This window comes from Prionailurus viverrinus, chromosome B1 (genome assembly GCF_022837055.1).
Source record: "Prionailurus viverrinus isolate Anna chromosome B1, UM_Priviv_1.0, whole genome shotgun sequence".
NCBI lineage: Eukaryota > Metazoa > Chordata > Mammalia > Carnivora > Felidae > Prionailurus > Prionailurus viverrinus.
This window is the reverse complement of record NC_062564.1, coordinates 140,829,421-140,842,301: the sequence shown is the minus strand read 5'-3', so window position 1 is coordinate 140,842,301 and position 12,881 is coordinate 140,829,421. Positions and strand designations below refer to the sequence as shown.

At 35.7% G+C, this 12,881-nt stretch overlaps 1 protein-coding gene across 3 annotated transcripts in view; it reads right to left on the bottom strand.

Moving 5' to 3' along the window:
* The window catches only part of ANTXR2 (ANTXR cell adhesion molecule 2), a 155,023-nt gene that overhangs the window by 103,528 nt on the left and 38,614 nt on the right, over positions 1-12,881 (bottom strand). For all 3 annotated transcript variants that reach the window (XM_047855990.1, XM_047855989.1, XM_047855991.1), the window contains exons 8-10: positions 7,383-7,443; positions 5,337-5,435; positions 3,011-3,080 (exon numbers count right to left, since the gene is read on the bottom strand). In XM_047855990.1, the coding sequence (XP_047711946.1) occupies positions 3,011-3,080; positions 5,337-5,435; positions 7,383-7,443 (230 nt within the window). The remainder of the gene's footprint in view (positions 1-3,010; positions 3,081-5,336; positions 5,436-7,382; positions 7,444-12,881) is intronic.

Genomic DNA, 12,881 nt, shown 5'->3' with positions numbered 1-12,881 from the left:
TTGATAAATAAACTTAAGTAAAATAAAATAAATAAATATTAAGAATCCATTCATCTCAATCTGGAAATCTATATCAAATAAAAAAATTTAATAAACAGAAATCTCTCTCAAAGAAAGTACTTCAAAGACCCATTTCAATAACACTAACTAATGATAGGCCTGGATAAGATTTGCCCAGGCAGTTTTAATGTCTGTTTACTCCACAACATCAATTTCCAAATGCAAAGCTATGGTCCTAGCTCTGCTGCTATAGTCTTTGTCCCCATCTGCAAGCAAAGCATCTTCATATTAACCTTTTTACAAACTAACATTCACAAGTGTTTAGGTTTTTTTAAAAGAATAATCCTCAAACAAAAATGGAATTCAGGAAGTAACAGCAAGATGCGAAAGGAACTGATAGAGCAGGTTAATGAGATGAGGCACATGTCCACGGGTCCAGCTCTGAGACTAGGCATCTGCCTTTGAGGCTGTCTATCCAGGGTTACTTCACCAGGGTGTTGTTAATTATTGAAGTGAGAGAACAGGGGGAACCATCACCACATCTGTCACCCTCACACAGGAAAACCCTTCATTCGTTCTTGGGCCAGATGTGTTTATTTGAAACATAGACTAACTAGCTACTTAATGGGTTTGAATTCTTAGCCAAAAGCTAATTAGGCAAACATATTAAGCATCAGTCACCTTACAAGGCTAAACTGTTTCAGTTGTGTTGATTTTTATCCAATCTCATAAGAGAGCTCGTCACCTACAGAGGTATCTAAAGAAAAGTCAAGGCAAAGGAAAGGTCCGAATTACTTGCAACATACTTAGAAGAACAATAATGATATCCCCAAGTGCCCAATATACTAACAAATAAAACCTCATGTTTTGCCTCAGTGGTATCACGTGCTTGATACCAAAAAGAAAGCAGGAAAGCAAGAGAAAGCAAAAGTAATTATCTAAAATGTCCTTCCCCCCAAATCTCCAGTTCTCTTGTAGGTGAAATATTAATGTCAAAAGCCAAATAAATGATGACTTCTCATGTCTGATATTTATTATGTTCTATATGTTGTTTTTTTTTTTTAAATCACATGTCCTGGGTATTTAGTCAATCTACAAATCACTGAAGAATATCAGCAGTCTCTATAGTCTCTTAAAAAAAAAAGAGGCAAATTCTAGAGAATACAAACTCAGTGTCTGGGATAAAACAGGCATACTGCATTTTATAACTACTTTGGAAAAGATGGTAAGATGTCTTCCTTAACCAATCATTGCTATTAAAAAGTCAAGATAGTTTTCTGTTCTCTTTTTCCTTTTTTTAAATGTTTATTTATTTTGAGAAAGAGAGCTGGGGAGACTCAGAGGGAGAGGAAGAGAGAGAATCCTGAGAAGGCTCAGCACTGTCAGCACAGAGTCCGATGCAGGGCTCAATCCCACAAGCGGTGAGATCAGGACCTGAGCTGAAATCAAGAGTTGGACGCTCAACCGACTGAGCCACCCACGCACCCCTCTATTCTCTTAAATGGCATGCCCCTCCCATAGGATTCTGGGCATTTTTCTCCTACCTGATATAAGCCTCTGACCACCCCCAGCAATCAAAGGTACTTTTTTGCTCTTAATATAACTCGTAATTCAAAATATTTGAGGAAAATGCATCCATCCTCTCATCTAGCAAACATTTATGAATCTATTGTGTGCCAAGCATTGTGTTTGGTGTTACAGATACAGCAGGAATCAAAACAAAATCTATCCTAGCAGGAAAGAGACCCAAGAGAAAATAAATGCTTGGGAGAAAAAAAATAACCATGAGAAGGGAATAGGGAGTGCCAAACGCAAGAGGAGAAAGACTGTATTGATTAAATAGGATGACCAGGAAGGGTTTACCAAGAAGGAGACAGGTGAACAAGGCCTAAAGAAGGTGAGAATGAGCCATGAGGAGAAGAGCATTTCAAGCAGCGGGAACAACAGGTATACAAGTGCCAACGTAGCTGAGGAACAGCAAAGAGGCCTGTATGACCATCACAAAAGGGGCAAAAGGAAGATGAATACTCTGACATGGTGAGGGGCCAGATCCTACAGAACCTTGTAGAACATGGCAATGTTTAGATTTTCACTCTGTGTGGAACAGGAAATATTATCAAGGATTTAAGGGAAAGGTGATATAAATGAACAGTTTTAAAAGGATCGCTATGCCAAGAACAGAAGCAGAAAAACCAGGAGAAGCTAATAAACCTTGTATATTTTATTTGCCTCTGCTCTATATGCAAGATCAATTTAAAGTAATTCTGTATCTTATTATCCTAAACATATTCCTTCCACTACTTTTGGGCTAAGGAATATCTGAACTGTCTGCAATCATTTCCTTCATAATAGAGTGTAAAAAAAAAATCACAAATGGAAATACTAAATTATGAACAAAATTATCTGTTTAGGTGATTTAAATAAACGCTCTTCTTCCAAACTAACATCCTTTATTTTAACCAGCTATCATTATGGTTTATATTGTCACACCAAAGAACATGAGAAAACAGACCTCATAGGATGTGGATATTAAATTAAAGCACAAATACTTCCTAGTCCAAGGCATGCCTTATTGAGCCATGTTCCTTTTGCTCTTTAATCTTGATATTTAAACACCATAGTAATTAGTCAAAATCTCACTTTGTAACTCATGTGTGTGTAGATGTGTGTAGGGGCATGTGTAAATTTAATACTACACAGTTCAAAATAATGCTTTAGCTCTGATTATTTAAAGGCTCTAACAATATCTCTTACCCATCCAGATAAATACTTATGGAGCCTTTTAATCAATATTTAAGAAATACGATAAAGCTGACTGAAGCATTTTCAACCTATTAAGAGTATATATGGTTAAAGTACTAGCCAGAGTAGTTTGCCTAGAACTACTATTTCATGTTCACTCTGTACATAAAAAAAAAAGATGCAATAAAATAATTGATGCATATTTGTCACCATTTCCTAATAATTTGTACCTAAAATGTTTTTAGTATGTTTTAAATGAAGTACTTACTCTCCAACTTTATTCAGTGTAGGTGCGGGACAAAGCATAGAATTAAGCTCCACACTTACTGGGTAAACACCTAGAAAATAAAATGGCACTGAATTAATAAAGAGCTTTATTTTTTCTCAGTTTCATTAATATGAAAAACATGGGATGCCTGGGTGGCTCAGGGGTTAAGCATCTGGCTCTGGATTTCAGCTCAGGTCATGATCTCATGGTTTGTGAGATCGAGCCCCACGTTGGTCTTTGCACTGACAATATGGGGGACTTTCTCTCCTCCACTCTCCCTCTCTCTCTCAAAATAAATAAATAAACTTGAAAAATAATTTTTAAATTATATTAAAACATAATGGCAAGAAGGGTTTAACAGTGGAACATTAGATATATATTAGAATGAAAAACCAAATAGATTCTCATTGAAAAAGAGGAGAAGGAAAAGAGAATGAAAAAAATAGAGATTCTAGGCCTCACTGATATACAGTGTTGGTAAATTGTGGTTTTTTTCTTAGACTAAATTCACATGTATTTGTAGATACTATAAAATTATCATCTTCTCCATCTCCATTTTTTAAGTATCTTAGGCTTTTAAGGATAAGTGATATATATTTTAAAAGCAGAATTTAAAAACAATGGAGAGGGGCGCCTGGGTGGCTCAGTCGGTTGAGTGACCGACTTCGGCTCAGGTCATGATCTCGCAGTTTGTGAGTTCGAGCCCCGCATTGGGCTCTGTGCTGACAGCTCAGAGCCTGGAGCCTACTTCAGATTCTATGTCTCCCCCTCTCTCTACCCCTCCCCTGCTCACGCTCTGTGTCTCTCTGTCTCTCAATAATAAATAAACATTAAAAAAATTTTAAAAACAATGGAGAAAAGATGAATATCCAAAGAAGAATGAAGGTATTTCAAGGCTTCAATAAAATAGTTGTATCTACAATAAATAAATACATTTCATAAAACAGAATGCTTAAATTGCCCTAATAATTTTAATAATATAGGATCAAAAAAATCTGGACTATAAATATTCAGAAAAGTTACATAAACAAATGGATAATCCTGGATATGAGGGATGAAAATACAACCTGACTCTACTCATTTGTTTGAGAATTTAGTTTAATAAACTTAATCTTATGTAGCTAAGGGATAAATATGTTTATATTATAATCAAACACGTACCTGAAGGGAGCTAAGTAAAGCTAACTCTTAGATTCAGATGGCTAGTGAATAAAAATAAAATTACTTTGTCCTCTACAATTGTAGCATCTACTATGAAGCATTTGTTACAAATATTATTGTCTTGCTTTACCAAAATGATGATTCTAACAGGAAAGAGAGGAATTAATTCTGACATTTACCATGCTGAGATCCTCACCACGTTAATTCAACAAACACACACTGAACAGTTGCTGTGTACATAGCCAAAGCTGTGCTATTGGAGTGCTTAGTACCATCAGAAAAACAGCAAAATTGTAGATGAACCTCTCAAAACATAATTCCACCAGAGTTCACAGAGTTATGGTATCTGCCTTACAGATTAAAATTTTAGAAGCCAATATAATCATCGATAAGGAAAAAATGTCTCAATAGAGACCCAAAACGCTCAGAATATTTAAGATCTATATAAGGAGTTTTTCTCAGAATGAAGATTAAAAACACTATCCTCATCTGCTTTTTTGAAAGTCATGTTAGGGAAAATAAAACCCCATTCCATAAATATGATAATTTTCAATAAACAGTGCTGGGTGGGCACTGAAGATAAAAATACGTGAAACATTCAAAAACATAAAATATATGAAATATCGACAAGGCAAAAAGCCTCTCTCCAGAAGCTGACTGGCAAATTATTGGGACATTAGATGAAGAAAATGAGTGAGCATAAAATAAGGCAATAAGTAGTAGAGTGGTCCAAGATAGTTACATTTTCAGGCAAGAGTGACAATAAATAAATCTGGAGAAAGAGGCAATTAAATCAAGCAGTTGATGCAGTCCACACAGAATCAAGTTGGGAAAACTGGGTTCAACTCTCAGCTCTGCCCATTATTGGCTGTGTCACCACAGGCAAGTTATTTGACTCTTTCAGCCACTGGACCACCACCCGTAAAATGAGGCTGCTCAGGATAGGGTTCAGCATCTCTTAAGTTATGAACAAAGGTTGTAATCATGAAACAACAACAACAACAACAAATTGTTATTACTACTGGTACTCTCACCAGACTTCATTTCTTTCTTCCTTGATTGAAAAATATAGCATAGTTGATTTCAGCTGGGAAAAAGAGGAAAACACTTGGTACTTATATGCTGTAAAGATACTCAAGCAACATAAAGATTATGAGGAACCTACTTTTTGTGTATGTTTCATTTACAGTGTAAGTACAGAGAACACTCCCATTCCGACTGCCCAAGATGAATCCTCTTCCATTCAAAACAATTTGAAATTCCTCTAGAAGCAAAAAGAAAAACAAAAATTTTAACCCCTGCTTTACAAAGAATAAAAAGACATAACTTGAAAGGTCAAGGTACACAGAATTAATTTCTTCATAGTATTCAGCCAACTAGTAACAATGAAGACATCGTTGTCTCCAATTCTACTTGCTTTCTCGGACCCTCTAGGGAAATTCAGGGAAGATATCATTGATTGTCACATAGGAAGGTGACATTATTTAATTTTTTTAAACAAAGTGGTTTCCAATAGTAACCAAGAAATTAGAACTAAAGCCTAACACTTATTCCCACGTACCACAGGATCTTCCCCTTACCCTGTCTTCTCTGTCCCCAGTAGAAAGAAAGAAAGAAAAAAGAAAGAAGGAAAGAAAGAAGGAAAGAAGGAAAGAAAGAAAGAAAGAAAGAAAGAAAGAAAGAAAGAAAGGAAGGAAGAAATTCTATCCTTAGGCAAATATCAGTAGGAAAGAACCGTCTTTGTTTTTCTGTACTCCCAAGTATTAAGATGTGGGAATGTAAAGAAAATTACTTACTCATGTTCTTTGTTTCTTAGAACAGTTTTGTATTTTCTTTAATCTCTGACACCCCAGACAGAGTTCTTTAACAGTTTCTTGACATTACTAATCTGGTTTCATTTTCTTTTGCATACAAATTTAGAACCCAGCAGAGGACATGCACTTTGGATTACTAATCATCTATGACCAGTCAATAAAGGAAGTTTATTCAACATATTGCTCAGGACTCTATACAGGGGAAGTAGTCACTAAATGTTAGACAGTAAGATAAAATGCTAGAAAAAACGTTAACTGATCAAATACCTTGATAGGCCATTAAACATTTGCTATTTAGCTAGAAGAAGGCATATTAACTATTTTAACAGTGATTAACTCTCCATCTTCTCAAGCAATCTCCTAGCAAAATCTAACATATATACAGTAATGTATTATCAAGAAAATATTGCTATGCCACTCTGCATGGAGTATATTATAAAAGGAATTTTACTTATAAAGGACAGGTAAAACTTACAATGTGACTGTGCAAAAGATCATGGGCTTCAGAGTCAGATAGACAAGAGTCAAATAGGACAATTACTAAAGCAAATACTGACCCACTCTGCCTGGGTTTCCTCATCTGTTGAACCAGTGATTATAAAAATGTCAAATAGTGCTGGTATGAAGATTAAGTAAAGTTATAAAGGCAAAGGGATGCTCTGCGACATTCAAATGCACTATTCCTTTTAAACATCTCAACCATTAATTAGGGAGTCTAAAAGATATAGAATTTAAGACTATATCCAGAGATTGGGAGGCTCGGTGGTAAATTACACAGCACATTTCCTCTTCCATCAGACCCAATATATTTTTCCTTTTCTAGTAAAGTCAGGTTAAAATGAACTCCAGGTCAGACTTGAAGAAGAAGAAACAGAACAAGCCAGAGAGAATCACATTCTCTTTGGGTAAGGACAGCCTGGAAATGCTAAAACCTGAGTCTGTTCTTAGCTAATGAAGCCACCTGCTTCCTTCCTGCCATCCACCCATACATCGCTCCCTTCTGTGCCCTGAGCTGGAGGGCACTGCACTTCGGGCCGGTCATCAAATCATGGAGCTCAAAGTCTACAGATACATGACTGTATAATCAGATAAAAGAAAAAAACTCATATTTTATTTTACTTGTCATAGGAAAGGTCTCAAACATGAACTAAATATACAGAAAATTCTAAAAGCCTGTCACACAATATGTTCATTATTTAAAATAACACTCCAATCTTAAAAAATTTGAATTTAAAATAGAAATATTTCAAGGAATTATTTAAAAATTCTTACAGAAAAGGATGCCAAAAAAGTTAATTTTGTTATTCTCATTCCAACACGAGTTTCAAATCATATATTTTAACTAGGGGGAAAAAATACAATTTCTTATATGGTATTTTTAAATTCTAACCACTTACCCCCTACACAGACACTTGAAGGCCGCAATTCCAGGATTTCAGTGCATGACTGAGCTAGTATCTAAAAAGGAAAAAAGAAGACCGAGATAGAGAACTAAATTATAACATGTAAAGTGCATTATAAGATTGCTAATAACCTCAAGGTCCTCCCCTTAACTTTAATAGATGGCAGAGAAAAACCTATTAACTGTCATATATACAGCTACCAAGCTCTTAGGAAATTTCTGTGCTGTCTTCCAGTATATATTCTACAATTGTATACTGTAGGAACCCTTACTCGATTAGAGCAAATATAAATAGGCACCAATAAAGCGGATGTTGCCTCAAAGTCTGGTAGCCTTGAATACAAACAGATAACTAAAATTTCTTGATGGCCATGAAATCAATGCTGACTTTCCCTATTAGGCAAAAACAAGATAGCAAATCAGACCCCCTCTTTAATTCTGAAAATTTAATGTCATTTTATCAAGACATTCAATATAATATCCATAAAGAAGCACTTCTGTATTTCTGGCATTTCTATCCGATTTCTCAGCCTCCTTTCCCACGGATGCTAACCCACCTTGTATGCAGCAAACCTTATGGTTGGAGGACACAGGCTCCTTAGATGAGCCCAACATTTTCCTCAAAAACACAGACTCTGTACTCCAGCATGCCCAGAGCACAGGAACAGAATGGCCCTTCTTAGTTCGTTCTGAGAAACAGAAACCACCATACAAGGCACAAGGCTACAAGTGAAAAACCAACAATGATGAAATAAGCTGGTCTGAATGGACCCAACAATCCTGTCTTTATTTTTAGAACTGCTCTGCACTTCATTATCAAATTCAGACAAATTCCAGATGATCTTTGAACGACATTCCTTTCTTGACAGAGTTGAAGACAGATGACGTACAATGGTCTCTAGCATCTCCTGCTCGTAACTAGAACAGGAAAGAAGGAAATAGAAACGCTTTCTATGCTTTCTTTAATAACAGTGGAAGTATAAATTGTCAGACTCCAAAAGTCAGCTGGTAATTTTTGCTGCTGAATATGCATCACTGAAAAGGGGAATCATTTGTACTTTTTAAGATCACTTCTCAGTGAATCCACTTTTCACAAAGCAACTGAAGCTTTAGTGATTAGGAAACAAATACAGTAAAATTTTATATCTGAGACATTCTGGATGAGGCCTATTTAAACTCAGAAATGACCAAAAAGATTGATTCCATGGTCACCCACAGACCTTTCAATGCCCAAAGACCTCCTCTTGGTCTGTTATTTTATCTCCTAAAATCAACACTCATGCCTCTGAAGACTGTGTACCTTTGTTCAATTAAGAATTGGGGATGGGGCGCCTGGGTGGCGCAGTCGGTTAAGCGTCCGACTTCAGCCAGGTCACGATCTCGCGGTCCGTGAGTTCGAGCCCCGCGTCAGGCTCTGGGCTGATGGCTCAGAGCCTGGAGCCTGTTTCCGATTCTGTGTCTCCTTCTGTCTCTGCCCCTCCCCCGTTCATGCTCTGTCTCTCTCTGTCCCAAAAATAAATAAACGTTGAAAAAAAAAAATTAAAAAAAAAAAAAGAATTGGGGAAAGAATTGAGGACCACTGTCAAAGGTTAACATGCCCTCTTGGAGGGCAAGTATCTCAAATCAGTGACCTCCTTAAATATTTTAACACGATACAGGTAACAAGACTCTGAAAGGAACAAAACAGAAAAGTTTTGCTAAAGGAATATGGAGCTAAAAAGGTTCTGACAAAAATGGAGCATTATAGCATTCACTTTGGCCGATCTGAGGTAAAAGAACGGTGAGCCACACAGACGGAGGGGTCAAAGGAAAACCGTAAAGCCTCCAAATCTACTCTACCTGCCAGCAAGTCTGAGGGAATCTATTTTAAAATAGATCCCTTAAGGAGATCAGTTCTCAATTTCTTTATTAGTTATTTCAGGCACACCTCTGGCAGCATTACTGAAAATGTTTCAAACATCAAGAAAAATTATGAGAGGCTTAAAGACTGAATCCACTGGAAACTGTAACCATTTTTTTAAAAATTGCTTAGAATAAGATAAATCAAGAAATTACAATGGGGGGGGCAGCGTGGCTCAGTCAGTTAAGCATCGGACTTCGGCTCAGGTCATGATCTCGCAGTTCGTGGGTTCGAGCCCTGCTTCTGTCTCTGTGCTGACAGCTCAGGGCCTGGAGCCTGCTTTGGATTCTATGTCTCCCTCTCTCTGTGCTCCTCCCCCACTTGTGCTCTGTCTCTCTGCCTCTCTCAAAAATAAGTCAACATTAAAAAAAAGAAATTACAATTAGATTTTCCAAAGGTCATGTCAAAGAATATGCAACCCAGAATGACCTGTGTGATTTTCTAAAATTGTCTTAGTTTTGTCTCTTCTACCAATATTGACCATAATTAAATCAGATCTCAAAATATTTAAGACAAATGTGTGTATCTTGACTTTCTCTTTTAATTTGATGTAATCCATCATATAGTTCAAAAAGACAGTTCCAATAGCAAAATCAAATGATTAATTCTTGTGGCGTTCTCCATAAAACTGGAGAATAAATACCTTTAAGTACTATTGATGGTATACATCTCTGAAGCCAGACCCTATTTATCCCTTGTAAGGTATTTTGATTTTAAAGAAAAAGGTTCAAAATTATTTAGATATTTATTTTCTATTCAAGTCTGAGATTAAAGAAATCACACTACATTAAGCAGAAGCTAAGAACAGCTAAAGATTGATTATATAGTGCAATATATTGTATAATGTACGTTTACACATTTACATTCATTTATACATTCATTTATACATTTATATTCTTATATAATATACAAGAATACATTTACATTAGTTTAATATTAATACTTATTTTAATAAAATGAATTTTATAGAAATGACATTACTGAACGGAAAAGTGACTCCAGTAACACATTCATTGAAAGGCAAGTAGTTTGGGGACACCTGGGTAGCTCAGTTGGTGGAGCATATGACTCTTAGTTTCAGCTCAGGTCATAATCTCACAGTTTCATGGGTTCGAGCCCCACATCAGCCTCTGCACTGTCATCTTGGGATTCTCTCACTCTCCCTCTCTCTCTCTCTGCCCCTATGCCACTCATGCTGTCTCTGTCTCTCTCAAAAATAAATAAACGTAAAAAGAAGAAAAAAAAAAGAAAAAAGAAGGGCAAGCATTTTAGACAATGAGTCATAAAACTGGACTCATCATCTAAAGTAATTCAGTTGAATTCCCCACAGGACATTACCTACCCCCCTCTAAAGTTTGTATTGATTTTTTTAAATATATTTCTTTGGACCTTATGTTATATTGGTTGAGTATACGAATCACCTCCTCTATTAAAAACAAACTCTTTTGGGGTATAAAAATAGGATATTATACTATACAACCCTTTAGAACTAGCAAATTGTTTTGTACATGTAGTACAACCGATAAATGCTTAGGGAATACATGAATTAATGAGAATATAAAAAATGTCTTTCTAGTAAGCAAAGCAACAACCATATTATGACTATGATAAAGCAGAATAAAGTTATGTGAAAAAGCCAGTAAGTTGTGAATGTTGGAAATCCAGAAACCCATAATTTGAGAGGAAGTTCACCCAAACCACCCAAAACATTTCCAAATGAAAAACAACCAAAGAGAGGGACGGAGAATGCACTGGGGAGAAATTGAGACAGGAGAGTGTATGCATTTTTAAAAAATAAAATTTGTCCTAAATTGGATTTTTCCATCTAGTGTTTACCATGTTCCTGTATTAAGAAAATAACACCTGGGTAGCTCAGTCAGTTAAGCGTCTGACAGTGGTTTCAGCTCAGGTCATGATCTCACAGTTTCTGAGTTCAAGCCCCGTGGTACGGTTTGCACGGACAGCACAGAACCTGATTAGGATTCTGTCTCTCTCTCCGTCTCTCTCTCTCTCTCTCCCTCCCTCTCTCTCTCTCTCTCTCTCTCTCTCTCCCCATCCCCTGTACACATGCTCTCTCTCTCAAAATAAATAAATAACCATTTTTTTAAAAAAGGAAAACAACTGGAAATCCAAATAATTCAATGTTTGTATGTATAAACAGTTCCATAAACACAAAACAGTTTATATTTATTTTCACCAAGTAATTGCACAAGTTCAAATGTTCAAGATATCAAAATAGGTCCATTATATTAAAATTGTCATCACTAAACGACAACTGACAGAGACGGCAAATATTTTAAACACTCTAGCTAATTTTTACTAAATTAAATACTGTTATTGATTGATTGAACACTGGATCAGGTGTCCCATCTATGATAATTGATGCATTATCTTTCATATCTGCACTTCCATCATTTGTACAACAGAGCATCTTATAAGGATGTTTCTTCAAATATGTGTTGCCATCTGTCTTTATTATATCTCAATAGACACAGAAAATAGTTTCCACTAAAGGTTGGCCTTGGTTGACATCAGAGAGAGCTAATAGCACCATAGACCAAATTTAAAGACATGCCAAATGCTATTAATAAAACCAGGGCACTGCACACACTAGATGCAAAACTGCATCATTTGAGATTCTGAACTATTTATATATATATGTATATGTATATGTATATGTATATGTATATATATATAAATTATATATATGTATATATACATATATATAAATTATATATGTATATATACATATATATAAATTATATTATATATGTATATATACATATATATACATATGTGTGTGTGTGTATATATATATATATATGTAAATTGGCAAAGAACTTGATGGTCACCATGAAAAAAGTATACTACTGAAGCATCTGTTCACTCACAAGCATCTGTTCACTCAAAAAGTAATATTAGTGTTAAGTGATATTTACAAATGAAAATAATAGGTACATTATTACCTACTCCCTACTCTTAAGTCCTCAAATATTAATATGTGTAACAAGACTGAAATTTACTAAAAGTCAAACTTCCTAAATTTAGTACAAATATCAGCAGTCAAAAATTCAAAAGATTATGAAGGAAACTGAAGAAGATACATTCCGTGCAAATGGATTAGAAGAATAAATATTGTTAAAATGTCAATACCACCCAAGCTATCTACACATTCAATGCAATCCCGATCAAAATTGCACCAGCATTCTTCTCGAAACTAGAACAAGCAATCCTAAAATTTGTATGGAACCACAAAAGACTCTGAATGGCCAAAGTAATATTGAAGAAGAAGACCAAAGCGGGAGGCATCACAATCCCAGACTTTAGCCTCTACCACAAAGGTGTAATCATCAAGACAGCATGGTATTGGCACAAAAACAGACACATAGACCAATGGAATAGAATAGAAACCCCAGAACTAGACCCACAAACGTATGGCCAACTCATCTTTGACAAAGCAGGAAAGAACATCCAATGGAAAAAAGACAGCCTCTTTAACAAATGGTGCTGGGAGAACTGGACAGCAACATGCAGAAGATTGAAACTAGACCACTTTCTCACACCATTCACAAAAATAAACTCAAAATGGATAGA